We start from the raw sequence: 19,572 nt of genomic DNA, 5'->3' as shown, positions 1-19,572 counted from the left end.
ATTGAAAACAGTGCAAAGCTTGAACATGTAGCTTTTATTTTCAGAGGCAGATTCCTGCGTATCAAAGTAAATTGATAAATAAGTAATGTTACGAGCTCATTATGATCTTAAATTGGTTGTTAATATAACATACTGTGGATTATTCATTGAATGCTGCCCAACCACAGAATTGTACTTGACAGATGTTTTGTTTTGGATTCTGGGTTGAGGCTGGTTGAGTGTAGCATGTATTTTTGCCCATATTTGAGATAAAAGAAAGCATTCTAAACAATTAAAGTCCTGTTGTATATTTTTCAATAATTTGCATTTGAACATCCCAATTTTCTATATTGCTTGTATTGACTCTCCAGGAAAAACATGTGAATCTAGTTCACATCGAATCTCGAAAATCTAAGCGAAGGAATTCTGAGTTTGAGATTTTCATGGATTGTGACAGTAACCGAGAACAACTCAATGAAATCATCCAAATTTTGAAAAGTCATGTTAATGTGGTCACCCTGAATCCACCTGAAAACTCCTATGCACACAGTGGTGGTAAGAAACATGTCAATGCATCACCGTCAGAGTGTCATGCTGAAATGGTGTCTGCTTTGCAATGGGCCTGTTATACAAAGATGCGTCATTAGCAATGGGCATAGCTGCATGTGTGTCATTGTACTGTTGGTATGTCAGTGCATGACAGTTTGAGCATGTTATTTGTTGCTGCAGCTGGATTGCGCTTGCTGAGCAAATGAATATATCAGTGTCAACCTATGGGTGTACCACTTTGTGATAATGCTTCTTGTGCGTTTGCGTTATTGTCTAATTATCCCTAATGTGTCTCTTGAGTTGTTTGCACAAAGAAATACAATCATACACTCTGAATAAGATAATCTGTCTTCCGTAGAATAGAATTCCATGAATAAAGCTTATACTTTGAGGGATGTCAATAAATTAAAATGGTTAAAATCATTATTTTGTTTATCACACAGATGTACAAATTTATTCCCTTAATGTTGATGGTATGTATAGTCGGACATTCCATTTTTGTTCCAAAATACTACCTATCTGTTCAAATAAATGTCACAAATTGTATTCAAAAAGTTAATGAGTACAGGAAGTGATCATATAAGGCATTCTGGAGCCTAAAACATATTATCAAAAAATATGCAATAATACAAACTAAGAAATGATTGCATGTAGTCAATATTATAATGGGTAAGACAATAGAGGAACAGTGATAAATAGCACAAATGGTGGTATACTTCAGTCTTCTCATTTTATTAATTTAATTCATAATTTGTTTTTGTAATTATAATGTGTAAAATGTCTGAATAGAAATTATAAATGGAATAATGTCACAAATAGAAATTGTAAAGATAATAGACATTTTGTGGTGTAACTAAAAGTATTAAAGTAAATGATTCATAATCTGGGAAACATACAATTAGAAATTGTAAGTCTTGTAGGGAAATAGATGAATATAACATAGCTTTTCCATGCAAAAATATAATTAAAAGAACACAAATGAATGTTTAAATAAACACAACAAATACAATGAGGAAATCCATGAATAGAGAATATAATTGTTACAAGATAAATGTACCAATAGAAATTATAACCCAATAGGGGAATTGTAAACAAAGCTGCTTATACAGGAAGATGAAAAGATTCAATTATATTAGGGAGGAATGTGTAAATAAGAATGACAAATAATGTGGGGAATTTGTACAAAAGAATAATAAAAAATACATTACAAGAATCTGCATTACTGAAAAATAATGTGCCTTCCTTTATACACATATTACTCATTTTAACTGTGTTTTCCTCTTTATGCATGTGGATATTACTCCTTTACAACTTGTGTGTTACTGTTTTTATACATGTGAATATTACTCATCTATAATATGTGCATTTCTCTTTATATACATGGCACATTACTCAGCTCTAATAAGCATCCTTCTCTTTAAAGATATGCATTATCCAAGATAACAAGCTTTTTTACTCTCTATAACAATAGAATATTATCTGTAATTATGAAATATTATCAATAATAATATATGTTGCCCTCTCTTTCACTCTCTTTTGCTCTCTCTCTCTCAATGAATATTGAATGTCACCCGTCTATGATATGTTTGCTTCTCAATATAAAATGGAATATTACCCACCAGTGTTCCCTCTTTCTGTCATAAATATTGAATATTATTTCATCGTAATAACTGTGCCCTCATCTTAGGAATGTAGAGTATTTCTATTATAAATAATTGTTCCTATATAAATATAGAGCATTATCTCTTGATCGTAACTTTGTTTTTCAACCAAAGAATAGAATATAAGCTCAGTATTGCTGTCTGGATATAAATATGTATTATTTTTAGTCTATAATTTCTCAACATTTTTATATTTCGATACAGATGTGTGATATTAATTGAAAATTTGTTCATCTCAAAATACATGGAAAATTATGTTTAAGACTCTGAGGTAGACTTCAGATATATGTGATGTATTAGGAGAAAGTGAGGATTGCAGATGCTGCAGATCAGAGTTGAGAGTGTGGTGCTGGAAAAGCACTGCAGGTCAGGCAGCATCCAAGGATCAGGAGACTCGATGTTTTGGGCATAAGCCCTTCATCAGGAATGAGGCTTGTGGGCCGGGGTGCTGACAGGTAAATGGGAGGGGGGTGGAGCTGAGGGGGAAGGTTGCTGAGAATGCAATAGGTAGATGAAGGTGGGGGAGAGGAGGGTGGAATGGATAGATGGGAAAGGTGATGGACAGGTCAAGAGGGCGGTACCGAGTTGGAGGCTTAGGACTGGAAAAAGGTGGGGGGAGGGGAAATGAGGAAACTGGTGAAATCACATTAATCCCGTGTGGTTGCACAATCCCAAGGTGGAAGATGAGGCATTCTTCCTCCAGGTGTTGGGTGTTTAGGGCTTGGCGATGGAAGAGGTCCAGGACCTGCATGTCCTTGGTGGAGTGGGAGGAGAGTTGAAGTGTTCACCCATGAGGGGTTGGGGTGGGTTGATGCGGGCATCCCAGAGATGTTCTCTGAAATGATCTGCAAGTTGGTGTCCTATATTATTGGATTTGAGTTGGATCTGACAGACATAGTTGTTGACACTGTCCTCGTTGAAATCTTTGTGCTTATACATCGAAATGCAAGCCTGTTTCCAATTGATATTCTCAGTGCGGGGTGTTCTATTTGTCTGTCTTTCCGTGACAGAATAAGATTCTCTAACCTTTTCTCCAGTCGTCATGACTGTATCCTGAAGAGTTCTACAATTCTCATCCACTTTCCAAACGTTTTGTTTCTTGGTGCAAATGTAGCTCATCTTGGTGAAATGTGCAAATGATGGGAGGTTGCTGTTTGCTAATCTTATTTATTTGCTCCTGGTGATATGGTTCTGTGTGTAGTTTAGTTATTTGTCTGTCTTTACAGAAATGGAAACTCCTTGGTTTCCAAAGAAGATTTCTGATCTGGACAAATGTGCGAACCGGGTGCTAATGTATGGCTCAGACCTGGATGCAGATCATCCGGTATGAAATTCTTTGGTGCACTCCACTCTCACTTCCTTCTTCTGGTTATTCCTGTCAGCTTTGTTTGCAGATTTTTCTTAAAATATCATCATGATGATGTTCATGTCATTCTTTACTCGAGATCTGTTATCTGTGGGTCAATGTTATCTCTTCTGTACCTCCAGAAGCATGACTGACTTTCAGGTAAAAGTGTAATGACATACTGTGGGCATAATCCCACCTTTCCCCAGTCTGCCATGCTGCAGACTAAAGCTACTCCCTGCTAACTTTGAAATTTAGCGTGAATATCTATGGTCAGTAATGTCAGTGTTGGAAATGGAATGCTGTATTTTGGATGGTGTCAGCAGCAGGCACCTTATGACCACAAAATAATAATTAAATAATAGAATTTCCACCACTGCACCTAATAAACCTCAGGAAAAAAAAACACAAAATTGACAGTGTTGTGAACCATGTTATAGTGAACTGGGAACATTTCACTTACCGATTTTCCCTCACAGTTGTGGAATAGCCCCAAATCTCTCCTAAGTGATCTTTTTCTTGCATTTATTACCACAAGTTGCATGCTTCCAGTGTCAGGAGCTGCTCATGCCATGATATTCTGTAGCACAATTTAGACTATGAACTGAACTGAGAGTTGCTATTTCTTTTGAAGTGCTTCTGATTCTTTTTGCTCTTGTTTTCTCTCCTCTTCGGGGCTGTGATCGTTCCTGGCTAGATCTCCTGCAACCCACTTTTCACATGAGATTCTAACTCATTCAAAAGCTATCCATTTACACAGAATTAAAATTGCATCTTCCACACTTGAGCTATATCAGTGTTAGCCAATTCCTCTTGACTAGGGACCTAGTTTCCATTTGAGATGAATGAATGGTTGTGGGTGCTGCTGTTAGATGGAGACTGAGACTGGGCTGGGGTACTGGGACTAATAGTAATAACCCTACTGCCTGGAATAACACTGGCTAATTCAGAACAGGCTAGTGACTGAATGTGAGACCTTCTGGGTCTGAAGGGTTTGGTACTGTGCCTGATTGTTTTTTACCTCCTAGGTTCATTGAGGTGCATTTTGATACACTCCATGTACTGTTATTACTATTTAAAGTTTCTTTTCACAATTACTTTCTTAACTAAGTTTCACAATGACTCCAACACTAGCTGAATCTTTCTTATCTGTTTGCCTTGATATTGACAGGGATTCAAAGACAATGTCTACCGAAAAAGGAGAAAATACTTTGCAGATCTGGCCATGGCATACAAACAGTAAGTGTGTTGACACAGTCTTGAAATTTATACCATCTCCCTTTTTCACCCATTCATAGTGAAATTATTTGATTTAACTGTATCAAAATGCTGACTTACAATTTAGTGTCTGGCAATGTTTACAGTTTGCACTGTTACTCTGTCATCTGCAGAAGCCAATATAGGTCAAGTTGGGGCAAGTTGAGGGAGCTGTGGCAATTGGCAGAGGTGGGAATTTTTTATTCACTCATAGGGTGTGGACATCACTGGCTGGACCAGCATCCACTGTACATCCTCATTACCGTTGAGAAGGTGCTAGTGAGCTGCCATCTTGGACCACTGCAGTCCATTTCACATAAGTTCATCCACAGTACCATTAAGGAGGGAGTTCCAGAATTTTGAATCAGGATAATAGACAACTGTTGGAGTGTTTGCAGTGGGTTTTAGACAACTCACATTGTGTGACAGACTCCACCAGAAATAATTTTTAATCTTTTTGCTCATATTGAATTTTGTAATTATCAATATGAGGAATGTTGAGGCTGAGCATTGGATCATTTATCATTTCACTCGTTTTGGATCAGTCTCAAGCAGTTCCACATCCCATATAGTATCAAGTAAAAGCTTAAACCCCTTTGCATTGTTCCATAATGTTAGGAATTATGTTTTTTAGACACAGTAAAATCCCTTCTACCTATTCTACCGTTAAGGTCTCAGAACAATAGTATGACAGATTCCCATTTTCCAAGTTGATCATTCTGAGGCTTCCTGACTAAAATTAAATATTTAGTGCAAAATCTAATTCTGGCTTGTATCCATTTATGAATTGGATTGAGACAAGACAGACTAATTTATGTAGATACCTGACAGACAACAGGAGAAGGGAGCTTTCATCTAATCTATCTATGCTGGATTGAAACCAATGTAGCAGAGATCAAAGGCCAATGCACTTAGCCCTGTCTGTGTATTGGAATTTACATTTGGAAATTGGGTCCAAGACTGGACAAAAGGGGGGACGTGTAAAAGCAAATTTGACACTGGTTGTTTTGGAAGTGTAACAGCATGTTGAAAAAAAAAGGGTAATTGTTGGGTTGAGCTGGCTACAAGTTGAGTTTTAAAAATAATTTACTCACAGGATGTTGTAGTGGTTACAACATGGTCAGCAAGGTGGACCTCTAGAATATGAGTTCCTTGATTGGGGCTATTAATCTGGTCCAGTCAGGAGTGTCAGAGGTTCTGCTGGCTCTGAGAGCTGGCCCTGAGGAAGCTGGAACAGTGTCAAGGACTCTCCATGTGTAAATAAAGGGTGACTTGTCGATGCGATACCGGCCTCTGGACTTATTTCAGATGTGAGTTTAAAGGGCTAGGATAACATTTGTTTTCCATCTCCACCTTCCCTTGAGAAGATGATGGTGCGGTGCTGTCTTGAGCTGCAACTGTTCACATGGTGAAACCACACCTAGAATGCTGTTTGAGGATTTTGATTGACAGTGAAGCAATAGGAGAAACTACAAGCATCTTTCTTTGTTCTATCATGGCAAATGGGCATTGCTGACTGGCCAGAATTTATTGACTGTCCATATTTGTCCTTGAGAAGGTAGTGTTGAGCTGCCTTCTTGAACCATTACAGTCCATGTGCTATAAGTAGACCCATAATGCCCTTAGGGAAAGAATTCCAGGAGTTTGAGCCAGCTTTGCTACATAGTTCCAAATTGAATGGTATGGATGGACATGCAGATTGATTGGTGCTAGAGATGTGTTGGCCAAATGCTGGCAAGTGGGACTAGATTAATTTAGGATATCTGGTCAGCATGGATGAGTTGGACTGAAGGGTCTGTTTCCATTGCTATACAGTGCTATGACAGACTTACTATTTTAATAATTTAAAAATCTGTTTTCAACTATTGACTAGAAAAAATTTCTCACAGAATAAATTTGGAACAGTAGGAATCAAATTTGATCTATTCCTAATTTTCCATTAGTTGGTATTCATTTGATCTACCATTAGAGGTCACAGATGCTGCATTTAAAGTTGAGAAAAAACAGAAAATGCTTCAGCAAAGCTGTACCTGACCTAGGAAATATTTTACACTGACATTACAAGTATAAATTGCAAAGCTTTTCCATTCCCCAGGCCTAAATATCTGGTAATTGGAGTACAACCATTGTGGGTACATATTAATGAAATAGTTACAGTCGGACACTAGGTGTTGCGATGGATTCAGATGGTATGTAACTGTTGCCTGCCAAGGTGCCAGACTGTCCTTGATTGACCATGACCTGTCTCTGCAGTGGTGAGCCTATTCCACGGGTGGAATTCACAGAGGAAGAAGTGAAGACTTGGGGCACAGTTTTCCGAGAGCTGACCAAGCTGTATCCAACCCATGCCTGCAGAGAATATTTGAAGAATTTGCCTCTGCTGACAAAGTATTGTGGCTATAGGGAGGATAATATTCCGCAGTTGGAGGATGTATCCAGGTTCCTAAAAGGTGAGTCACAGCAACCATGGGAAAATTATTTATCCCAGTCTACTTTTTGGTAAGAAAATTGCAGAGCCATTAAATGATTTGTAAGAGCAGTGCATTATAATCACAAGAGGACACAGTATTGCCCTCTAAATGCTGTATTTTATACTTTCTAATGTTGTGTGCTATAAATCACGTTCTCTGTGGTTTGGTAACTCATATCACACTATCTGAGATTTAGATGCTATGACACTTATGAACTAAACTTTTATAGTCACCATGTTCACTTCCCAAGTTATGGTCCTCTGTCTCACCTACCCTCACCTCCCCTCCTCCCCCCCCCAGTGCCCCTCAGACCTAGGATACCAAGCCATGCTCATTCACTCACTCCCAATGCTCTCTATACCCTCCATTCCAAAGTATTCCCTTGCACCCATCCCCAATGACCCCTTACGCTGTTCATGCCAGTGCATGGTTTTTTTAGTGTTCATTCACCTGTATAGAACCGATGAATCCAATAGTAACAATAGCATGCGTGGAACATCTGGAAATTAACAGTCATTCATTCATAACTTTTTACTTTCTTAAAAGAAACTTACTTTTATAAGGCTGTATTAACATATCTGTCATTTAGACCTTTATGTTGCAATGGCAGAAATTACAAGCACTTTTCTTTATTCATTTGTGGGTTGTGGGCATTGCTGGCTAGTCAGATTTATTTTCCATCCCCAGTTGCCCTTAGTGAGCTGCATTTTTCAACCGCTAGAGCCTATGTGCTGTAGGTAGACCTGCAATGCCCTTAGGGAAGGGAAAACACAATTTTGACCAATGACAGTGAAGAAACAGTGATCTATTTCCAAGTCAGGCTGGTGTGTGACTTGGAGGGGAGTTTGTAGGTGGTGGTGTTGTCTTGGGTTTGGAAAGTACTGTCTATGAATCTTTACAAATTTCTGTAACACATTTGTATATTGTAAACACTGAGCGTCGGTGGTGGTGTAAGTAGATTTTACTTATCTTATGTAAATAAAAATTGTGCAATAAACACAAGATTACAGGGGAAGAGCTGTAATCAAGCAATTTCTGTGGCTTAGTTGCAGCTAGATTAACAGAAATCTTTGTTCTCAGCCAAGAATGCATAATGAGGCTTTATTTTCTTTATTATCAAATTATCTATCAATATGGAATAAAACTATGATATTTTCTATTCATGTAACTTATTTAATTGCTCAAGTTATAGATTTTATTATTACCATTACCATGATAACACCTGTCTCTTATCTTTCAGAAAGGACTGGGTTCACTATACGACCAGTAGCTGGTTATCTGTCTCCCCGAGATTTCCTGGCTGGTCTGGCATTTCGGGTGTTCCACTGTACTCAATATGTGAGACACAGCTCAGATCCCCTCTACACCCCTGAACCGTGAGTCTTTTATTAGCAGTGGCTGGGTGTGAGACTGAGTAGTCAGAGCTATTAGAGCTACTTCCAGTACATTTGTAATAATTGAACTGCTGAAAGTAAACAGAATGTTAGCATCTCTAATAAGATTTCTGGATAAATCCTAATACTCAGATACTTTTTTGATGAAAGCATCAGAATAACAAGTGTCTCTGCTTTCCATTACCAATGTGCAATGGAAGCCCAGGAAGAATGGCTTATAAAATTATGTAAGTCTTCTATTCCAGAAGATAGTTTTTTTAGATTAGATTAGATTCCCTACAGTGTGGAAACAGGCCCTTCAGCCCAAAGAGTCCACACCGACCCTCCGAACAGTAACCCACCCAGACCCATTTCCCGTTGACTAATGCACCTAACGCTATGGGCAATTTAGCATGGCCAATTCACCTGGCCTGCACATCTTTGGACTGTGAGAGGAAACTGGAGCACCTGGACGAAACCCACACAGGCACAGGGAGAATGTGCAAACTCCACACAGACTGTCGCCCGAGGCTGGAATCGAACCTGGAGACCCTGATGTTGTGAGGCTGCAGTGCTAATCACTGAGCCACTGTGCTGCCCTTAAAGTTCATGAAGGATAGAACTGGAGCCAGTCGATTTTGTTCCATTTTATTTTAAATGATCCAAGTTTGTGAGAAGATTTGTAGCTCGGGTGCTCGTTGTTGTGGTTCTGTTCGTCGAGCTGGGAATTTGTGTTGCAGACATTTCGATCCCTGTCTCGGTGACATCCTCAGTGCTTGATACACCTACCTATACGTCCTGATTGGGAATCTAGAATGAAGGGACAGAGTCTCATCATAAAAGACTGCAATCTAACTTTAAGATGGGAGAAAATTTCTTCAAACAAATGCTTGTGAATCCTTGAAATTCTGCAACCCAAAACATAGTGGATGTTCAGCTGTTAAGTTTTTTCAAAATGAAATGGATTGGTTTTAGTTGTTAAGGAATATATAGATCCTACAGGAAGGGACAGTTAAATAGTAGATCAGATATTATCATATAAATTACAGTGCACCACCAAAATGATGAATGGTCTCCAGCTATTTCTTCAGCTCATACGCTTGTGAAATGTCAAACAGACCTACCACAATAATTTATAGAAATTCCTTTCTCTTGTGCTTCTTTTTCAGTGACACATGCCATGAGCTGATGGGACACGTTCCTCTTCTGGCTGAACCGAGTTTTGCTCAGTTTTCCCAGGAGATTGGCTTGGCTTCTCTGGGAGCTTCTGATGAAGCAGTTCAGAAACTAGCCACAGTAAGCTACATTAAATTGTGATTCATTTGGAAACTACAACGATATGATAGAAGCTGTTGATTGTGCTTTGTTTATGACTGTTCACTGTTGATTAATTTTACAGTGCTATTTTTTTACTGTGGAATTTGGTTTGTGTAAGCAAGATGGCCAACTCAGAGTCTATGGAGCTGGTCTGCTATCTTCTGTCAGTGAACTGAAGGTTAGTGTCACCCTATGTGGACAGTACAGTGATTTCACATAATTAACATTTCAATGAGGTGAGGTGAATGTTACAAGAGGGACATATTTGTCAGTTTCTCTAGTCAAAAGGTTGGTTGACACCTTGCCAACTTGAAATTTGTCTTCCCCACAGTGATAATAGGTAATTCCTGATGAAGGGCTTTTGCCCAAAACGTTGATTTTCCTGCTCCTTGAACTACTGTGCTTTTCCAGCACCACTCTAATCCACAGTGATAATACGCTGGGGACGGCCTTTATGACTTCAGACTTCATGCAGTAGGAAGTCCCATTCTGAGAGCTGCCAGACAACCTGAATGGTGCAGTCGCTTTGTCACCCCAGCAGAGCCAGTTCACTGTAGCACCCATTGCCAAGTCCAAGAGGAGTTCTGAGAAGAATGACTGTGACTCCTGGACTCAGTATAAATCCAGGTATTTAAATTGGGAAGAGGTAGGAGATCCCTGTCAGGTGGTGGTGGATGGTGTGGATGACGTGGAGTATTTTGGAGATCAGGGATGGAGACTGTGGTTACAATCTTGCACATAGGTGCCTCTGCTACGTCTCTAGCAACCCCCTGAAGAAATATTTATGTCTTGCTCATCATTAGTCCAAGCAATGAAGTCTGTTGGGCTGATCACCTCCTTTCTGCCTTCCCCAGCAATCTGTGTTGTAGCAGCAGAGGAGGAATGAAGTGCTTAATTAGCCACTTAAGGGCTTCAATAGGTTTAAGGGTGCATAGGATAACTGCACCTCCTGTGATATGGGGGACTGGTGGTTGGTAGCAGTGCTTCATTATAAACATTTCTGCCTCTAAATACCCAGATGGGTCTGTAAAATTCACCCAAGGGATTACCCATTCTATTGTCACTGCTTTCCTTTGTGCAGTGCTACATTTGAAATTATCCAAAGCTTGAAGAAACTGTCATTGTAACTTTCTCCTCGTCTCCAACCTCACTTTCACCATTGTAACCTGACCATGTTTTTTATTGTTTTATCACAGTGCCAGTGGGCATTGCTCTTCTCTTGTTCATTCTAAACTCCAAATAAACATCCTCCAGGTTTATCCATCCTCTTCACTAAATTGACTTTGATACTCATTGCACCAGCTTCTACTGCAAAGTATTTATTGCCAGGTCCACAAATTCTGAAACTCTGTACCTTCGTCCGTTTCTCCTCTCTTAACATCCACAGACAGCAACAAGTTATAGGTTTGGTATTAACTCAGAATCTCTCCTATTCCTTGCAACTTCAGTCATGTTGTTTTATTTGCATTTGTTTGTTTCAACTAAATGGCAAGATAGCAACTGCACTTCATACTTTTCAGGAACACTAATCTGCTCTTTGTGAATTTTGTAGTACTCACTCTCAGGAAATTCCAAAGTGAAGCCTTTCGATCCAAAAGTCACTTGCAAGCAGGAGTGTCTCATCACTACATTCCAAGATGTCTACTTTGTTTCAGAAAGTTTTGAAGATGCCAAAGAGAAGATGAGGTAAGCAGAAGTTCTGGTATGAGGAAGATAGTGATTTAAACACTGAACTTTCAATGCCATAATCTGAATTTAAATCCACTTTAAGCTATTGTGGTAAAAATATGTTGCCTGTGAAATGAGTTGGGGTGGTGTCAAACTGACTCCTATCAACATTCATCTTATTCAACATTAATTGACAATAAATTGGCATCTTAATTATAAAGTTGAATTATTCTGCAAAATGGACAACAAAAAAAAATGTCAAGTGGAGCAAAAGGAACTTTAATTTCCATCATATGTTGACAATAGATCCTGAAAAATGTCAAGTTATCTCTTCTCCAGCTCTTATGTACCTTACTTTGGCTACAGATTACAAAAAAAGACAGGTAATCAACTCCACTCTTCTCAGAAAAACATTAGACATCTATTTAGCTCACTATCTTATTGAATTAGACTACCTGATAAGTGCAATAAATCTATATAAGCTATTTGAAAAGTAATGAGATTAACATTAACTGAAGAGTTCCATTGAAGAGACACCCAGTTGAACCCTGCTTATCAAGAAGGCCCAAGAATGTTTGTTCTTTGATTTAATTGATCTCAGCTTAGGGCTGAGAAAGCCTTTATAATTTCAAACTTTTCTCTAATGATAGAAGTGAAAATCAACCTGATTCCAATTCAGTTACTTGTCCTGGTAAATACACATGTCGAAACAAATTATAGGCTAAGAACATGCTCCTTTTTTTTCTATCCACTTTTCCAGAAGACAATGACTCTTATAAGCCCTTTGGTACCTTGCACAAGTGGTCACCCTTCATATTTCAGCCTTTTTGATCAAAATACACAGGCTCTTTTAACCAGCAAATGGACCACAACGTAACTGTTTGATATAGCTCATTTGGTACACTTAAAAGAGCAAGTTAATGGAGAGTAAGAAGGAGTGGCAACCCCAGGCTGCTTTTCTTTTTTCATCCAATGCCACTGAAGCCAAATTGTTCCCACTAATGAGACCAGCTGGCTGAACACAGACCAGGCTTAGAACCTGGGATCTTCTGATCAGTTTAGCTTAAGAAACTCTCTTTTGGTATGTTGATACAGAAACCTTTTCAACCCTAATTTTATCAATTCTGTTTTTGAAGGGAATTTGCAAAGACCATCAAGCGCCCATTCAGTGTGAGGTACAATCCATACACACAGACTGTGGACGTTCTGAAGGACACCAAGAGCATCACAAACGTTGTGAGGGAACTTCGACAGGAGCTTGATATTGTTTCAGATGCCCTCAGCAGGATCAACAAGCAATTTGGCATCTAACCCCACCCTGTCGCTGCCTCAATCCCTTACCCCTGTTGCAAGCTCATACCTGGTTGTTATTCTTAAGGCATGATTAGATAATACGCTGAACAATTAACTAACCATTAACCTGCAAAATTACAGCTTGTGATAGCATCTTTAAAAAAACAGACTGTATCAGAATGCCCTGGTTTTGAAGCAATCTGCATTTGGAAAATGAGCATCCCATCCATGTAAACACCAATCCTTGTTCAAGTTCTTATCTTTACGAAATCTCAAAACTGAATCAGGCATCCAGGCCATCATATTGAAACATTTGCTCTGTTTCTCTCTGCATAGATACTGCCAGAGTGTCTGAGTGTTCTCAACATGTTCCATTGTTTATTTCAATATAGTAGTTTTGTGTTCTGTCAGGCAATTCTCCATTTCCTCGCAAGGTTCAGAGTAGGCAGTTACAATTCTCAAATACGCATTCAACAGTTTCCATTATTCACATTGTTGGACCTGCAGGAGCATTGGAGAGAGCCTTTTACAAAATAAAAATACCACATTCTTCATTTATTCATTGACTGCGATTTTAAAAAAATGTGAATAAATTGTCTCCTTTGTGAACATGACAGAATTCCTGATGAGCATTGCTCATATAAAGTTCCATGAACAGAAATAAATAGAGTAAATGGATATACACTGCCTGTCTGAAGAAAAACCAGCAAACCTGCAGCTGCAAGAAAATGAATTTGAAATTAAAATCAATTGCGGTTGAGTCTAATATTGGAGCCTGCTGTACTGACAGGTAGTCTTCATTGAAATAAATTAACTATTACGAGGTCTGGATGATTTAGATCCTGACTTTTCTTTAAAATAACGGCTGGTACTGCCAGAGAGCAGAAATATAAATTCATGAAGACGATCCAGAAGGGATTCCTCTGTGAAAGTTTTTATTTGAGATAATCAGCCAGAAGAGAGAGAAATTTGGATTTTCCATTTTTGCTGAATCAGAAATATCAGCAAGAGTGAAAATTCTGACCTCCACAAGTTCCTGTCAGGACAGTTTTTGGGAGTGAAGGGCTTCCAGGCCATTGGTGGGCTATTTATCTGGTGTAATGATCTATCCTACTGGAATGCACAGGGTTTCCATTCCTTGGCAGTCACCCAGGGACAAGCAGGCATTGGTGCCTTCAGGAGCTGCTAAGAACAATTTAGGAAATCTCAGATGACAAATTTCTGTCATTTGTGTGAAATGATGGGGAAGGTATAGATTACACCCAATTACATTGTTGGGAGTGGTCAAACAGAGAACCAATGGAGCAGAATATCTAGGTTAGAATCTCTAAGATGTCACATGAAGTATCCAGTGGGGATACACTGGGCCCTGAAACTTGGAATATTAGAGCATTGGTGGCAGGCTTCATATATTCTGAAGGCTTTAATCTTGCAACAGTTTACAATTGGAGTATTATCTGATGATGGTTGAAGGTGCAGAATATAATCCAGTAGCTGGCTTCAGGTATAATGATCATGCATGACTGTTGTGCCTCTGGTACAATGGTGTACCCTCTGCATGCCCACTCAGTTTTGCAGGTTAATGTTGGCAGTTGCTGACTAGAGTAGAATGTTCGCTGAAATCCCACTGTCTTGCAATAGTTGTCACTCTGAAGATGTGGAAGTTGCTGCGTGAATGATTTTCATATTCCCTGACAAATAGCTGTACTATTTGCATATTGATTGTTGTGTTTGTACTTGCATTCACAGTCACCAGTAATGCTTTTGCTCAGAAAATCATTGTTTTAAAGTAACCAAGCTTTCAGTTCCTGTCTTGGGGGAGGAACATTGAAATAGCAATATTGGAGTAAGTGTTCAGTTCTAAGCAAGTCCATTTGGTAGCTGGATGGAAGTTGAGATAATTGTAATTGAATAGCAAAAACAGAGTACAACATTGAATCCCAACTTGGTTAACATTCACAATGTGAAAGTGCTTTTGAATTAAGATCCAGATGGAAGGGAAGAGGTTTTCTAATGAGTCCTGCTATTTTAATTTAGTACTATGCATAGAATTTGGGATTAAATGTATATGTATTGAAATGAAACTGGGATTGTGCAGGAAGAGACTGTACTTTCAGTTTATGTGTAATAGATATTAATAGCCTAATGAGGACAAATTATGTTTCATCTCATGTGGACACAGTTTTCAATTTTAAAATGCTTGCTGGATCTAATTCTAGATGGTAATTCTAGATTTTACATGTGCTTGTCCTTGTGCCAAATTATTTGCCCAATGCGCTTGTGTTTCACTAATAAAGGACAGATTTTCTCAATAAGATTGTTGTGTGCAATGACAGCCTAACTCTCAATGGCAGTGCAATGGAGTTTTGTTTCCACTTCTTAGGAGTACATGGTCACATGTACATGGTACAACCAAAATTCTGTTCGATAAACACATCTTAACTTTATTGAATAATTATGGCTGAATCATTATACCTTAATCCTCCATTTGATATGTATTAAGGACAGTACTTCAGCATATCACCATATCATCCACAAATTCAATACATCATCCAGCTACAGGAGGTTGGTGAGCTCAGTTGGCTGGATGGCCAGAGTGATGCCAACAGTGTGGGTTCAATTCCCACAACGGCTGACGTTATCATGAATGACTTTCCTTCTCAACCACTCCGCTTGCCTGAGACGTGGTGACACTCAGGTTAAACCACCACTGGTCATCTCTCTAATTACCAGCCCTATGGTCTGGTAGGACTATGGCATATTTACCTTCATGGCAAGTGGTGGGGGTTGGTTTAGCTCAGTTGACCAGATGGCTGGTTTTCAACGTACATGGAAATTGTGGATTCAATTCTGTCACTGACTAAAGTTACCATGAAGGATTCTTCATCTCAACCTCTCCAGTTGCCTGAGGTATGGTGACACTCAGGTTAAGTCAACACCACTGGTCTCTCTCTCTCTCTCTCTCTCTCAGTCCTGTGGTGTGGTAAGACTATGGTATCTTTACTTTTACTCAAATATATAATATAAAAAACAAGAGGGGCCTCAGTGACAAGAATAGCTCTGTTAAAACAAAACACTCTTTGCAAATTGCCTGAAGGACAATAAGCAATAGACAATAGACAATAGGTGCAGGAGTAGGCCATTCTGCCCTTCAAGCCTGCACCATCATTCAATATGATCATGGCTGATCATCCTTAATCAGTATCCTCTTCCTGCCTTATCTCCATAACCCTTGATTCCACTATCCTTGAGAGCTCTATCCAACTCTTTCTTAAATGAATCCAGAGACTGGGCCTCCACTGCCCTCTGGGGCAGAGCATTCCACACAGCCACCACTCTCTGGGTGAAGAAATTTCTCCTCATCTCTGTCCGAAATGGTCTACCCCACAGTTTTAAGCTGTATCCTCTGGTCCGGCACTCACCCATCAGTGGAAACATGTTTTCTGTCTCCAGAATGTCCAATCCTTTAATAATCTTATATGTCACAATCAGATCCTCTCTCAGTCTTCTAAACTCAAAGGCATACAAGCCCAGTCGCTCCAGTCTTTCAGCATAAAGTAGTCCCGCCATTCCAGGAATTGACCTCATGAATCTACGCTGCACTCCCTCAATAGCCAGAATGTCTTTCCTCAAATTTGGAGACCAGAACTGCACACAGTACTCCAGGTGTGGTCTCACCAGGGCCCTGTACAGCTGCAGAAGAACCTCTTTGCTTCTATACTCAATCCCTCTTGTTATGAAGGCCAGCATGCTATTAGCCTTCTTCACTAACTGCTGTACCTGCATGCTTACCTTCATTGACTGGTGTACAAGAACACCCAGATCTCTTTGTACTGCCCCTTTACCTAAATTGATTCCATTTAGGTAGTAATCTGCCTTCCTGTTCTTGCTACCAAAGTGGATAACCGTACATTTATCCACATTAAACTGCATCTGCCATGCATCTGACCACTCACCTAACCTGTCCAGGTCACCCTGTAATCTCCTAACATCCTCCTCACATTTCACCCTGCCACCCAGCTTAGTATCATCAGCAAATTTGCTAATGTTATTACTAATACCATCTTCTATATCATTAATATATATTGTAAAAAGCTGCGGTCCCAGCACTGATCCCTGCAGTACCCCACTGGTCACTGCCTGCCATTCCGAAATGGAGCTGTTTATCACTATTTGTTTCCTGTCAGCCAACTAACTTTCAATCCAAGTTAGTACTTTGCCCCCAATACCATGCCAACCAATCATATAAATCTATGTTACCCATAATGTTATGGAACTTAATATTAGGACAGAATTCCTTAAGTGGCTCTTTATCCAGTGCTTTTTGTAACAACAAAATAAAGTGGCATCTAACTGAACCTCCTTGATTTACCAATCCAGTGATTTCTTCATTTAAATCAGAAACTTTTCTATTAATTTTAATCCACTGGATTTGTGGTTATCCCACTCAGTTTATTGCTTGTTAGTTTGGCATTAACAATAGTTGCAAGGCTATCCCAATTACGCACATGTTAATTTGCATTCATAAGTGTTACTGATGGATGCAGAGTTTCATGTGTGCATGGAGAAAGTTATCAGGGGGAACCTTGAATTGCTAAGTCCTCTTTCTTACTGTCTTGGACCTTTTCATCAATTAATAGCGTATTATCTCCTCTGGATTTGAATGGAGCTCTCAAATCTCCTGTTAACATTCCACAAACACCTTCTTTGAGAGTAAACACTTCTCTCCTCATAACTGCTTATGAAGCTCACATTTGATTTGACTTGAATACAGCTCCTTTCCCTGGAAAGGATCAACTAGCTGAAAATGTGTTGCTGGAAAAGCGCAGCAGGTCAGGCAGTATCCAAGGAACAGGAGAATTGACGTTTCGGGCATAAGCCCTTCTTCAGGAATGAGGAAAGTGGATCCAGCAGGCTAAGATAAAAGGTAGGGAGGAGGGACTTGGGGGAAAGTCCCTCCTCCCTACCTTTTATCTTAGCCTGCTGGACCCACTTTCCTCATTCCTGAAGAAGGGCTTATGCCCGAAACGTCGATTCTCCTGTTCCTTGAATGCTGCCTGACCTGCTGCGCTTTTCCAGCAACACATTTTCAGCTCTGATCTCCAGCATCTGCAGTCCTCACTTTCTCCTCAAGGATCAACTAGCCTTTGTCTCACATTGCTAAACAAAATGTAAAATAAAAACTCCTTTGCTCATATTACACACTCTTCCTGTCTTTCACTTTTTGCCGGCTAACTCTGTTTTATTAATATAAGCATATCCATTATTCCTCTGAACTCTTGATGTCTTGATCGTCCTAAAATCTGGAATAGTATATTCTTTATATTCTTTCCTTCCTCCACCCTCTCTTGTAATCAAGCCCTATTACAATTTATCCATTCAAACTCCTTGTCAGCAACTCAAGCATGGAGCTCAACAACTCCTTCATTATCCTCTGTCTCCTGTTACATTTGCATTTAGTACCTTGATTAAGTACAACTCCTTAAATTATTTTGGCTTCTCTGGTAGTGTCCTGAATGAGCAGTTGAATTGTCAAATAATTAAGTGATCTGTACAATAAATTACTACTCCCACTAAATGATTACAGATTAAATTGGGCCTGAAATTTTAGGATCATCTTGATGCAAAAATGAGCTCCTGATTTTTATCCTGGTGGTAGCGTAGGAGTGGTGATATAATTTGAAGTCAGGATGGATCAGGGTTAAGATTAGAGTTACGAGTCTTGGAGGGGAACGTGCAATAGTGGTGGTATTGCTATGCATCTGCTGTCCTTGATCTTAAAGGATGTAGAGGTATTGGGTTTGGACGTATTAAACCAAAGCTGCTGAGTTGCTGTAGTAATTATTTTATAGTACACACTGCTGCTCGTGTGCACTGTTATTGGGCAAAGTGAGACATTAAGGTGATGAATGGAGTTGTTTTGTCCTGGATGATGCCAAGATTTTTGAGTGTTTTTAGAATTGCACTCCTTCAGGCACATGGAAAGTATTCAATCACATCTTTGGTGTGGACCTTGTAGAAAGTGGTGAGGAAATCAATGGATGAGTTTCTCCCATCCTCTGAACTGCTCTTGCAACCATAGTAGTCATGGATGGAACTTATTGTCACTGATGGGGATTTTAAGAGTTAATTGTTGCCTTTTTCAGGAAGGGTGTCAGGTTTAGGTACTGATAAGGCACATTAACTTGGCATCATTGGGTCTTCCCTAGGGATGGAAGATCTGTCTGTCAAGAGCTGCCAGTCAATCACAAATTGTTGCTAGGCAGTCCTACTGGGAAAGTGGAGACTGCTGCCAGTAACCCACACCCTATTTGAAAATCCTTTTATGGGATGTGAGCATCATTGGCTGGGCCACCATTTATTCCCCTTCCCTAGTTGCCTAAGAGCAGCTTGAGGTGAGCTACCTTTTTGACCATTACAGTCCATTTGGTAACGCTGTTAGTGGAGGGAATGCCAGAATTTTAACCCAGTGACACTGAAGGAACAGCAATTATACAGTATGTGTGCTCTTGTGGCACAGTGGTAGTGTCCCTGCCCCCAGAATGGGAGGCCCAGGTACGAGTCCCACTTGTTCCAGAGATGTGCAATAATATTCTGAATGGGTTGTATAGAAAAATTGGTTCAATAATAATTTTTAAATGCACAGTATTTGCAGGTCA

The 19,572-nt window shown here is 39.5% G+C and overlaps 1 protein-coding gene across 3 annotated transcripts in view; it reads left to right on the top strand.

Moving 5' to 3' along the window:
• LOC140493535 (tryptophan 5-hydroxylase 1) overlaps window positions 1–15,228 on the top strand; it is a 38,672-nt gene extending 23,444 nt beyond the window's left edge. For 2 of the 3 annotated variants that reach the window (XM_072592080.1, XM_072592078.1), the window contains exons 3-12: window positions 351–534; window positions 972–1,001; window positions 3,416–3,513; window positions 4,706–4,773; window positions 7,045–7,241; window positions 8,503–8,638; window positions 9,805–9,931; window positions 10,035–10,130; window positions 11,505–11,638; window positions 12,757–15,228. In XM_072592080.1, the coding sequence (XP_072448181.1) occupies window positions 351–534; window positions 972–1,001; window positions 3,416–3,513; window positions 4,706–4,773; window positions 7,045–7,241; window positions 8,503–8,638; window positions 9,805–9,931; window positions 10,035–10,130; window positions 11,505–11,638; window positions 12,757–12,931 (1,245 nt within the window). In that variant the 3' untranslated portion in view covers window positions 12,932–15,228. The remainder of the gene's footprint in view (window positions 1–350; window positions 535–971; window positions 1,002–3,415; window positions 3,514–4,705; window positions 4,774–7,044; window positions 7,242–8,502; window positions 8,639–9,804; window positions 9,932–10,034; window positions 10,131–11,504; window positions 11,639–12,756) is intronic. The other variant, XM_072592079.1, reaches the window with a different exon arrangement.
• Window positions 15,229–19,572: the final 4,344 nt, after the last annotated feature.

This window comes from Chiloscyllium punctatum, chromosome 22 (genome assembly GCF_047496795.1).
Source record: "Chiloscyllium punctatum isolate Juve2018m chromosome 22, sChiPun1.3, whole genome shotgun sequence".
NCBI lineage: Eukaryota > Metazoa > Chordata > Chondrichthyes > Orectolobiformes > Hemiscylliidae > Chiloscyllium > Chiloscyllium punctatum.
The sequence above is the reverse complement of the archived record's forward strand: the minus strand, read 5'-3'. Positions and strand labels throughout refer to the sequence as shown.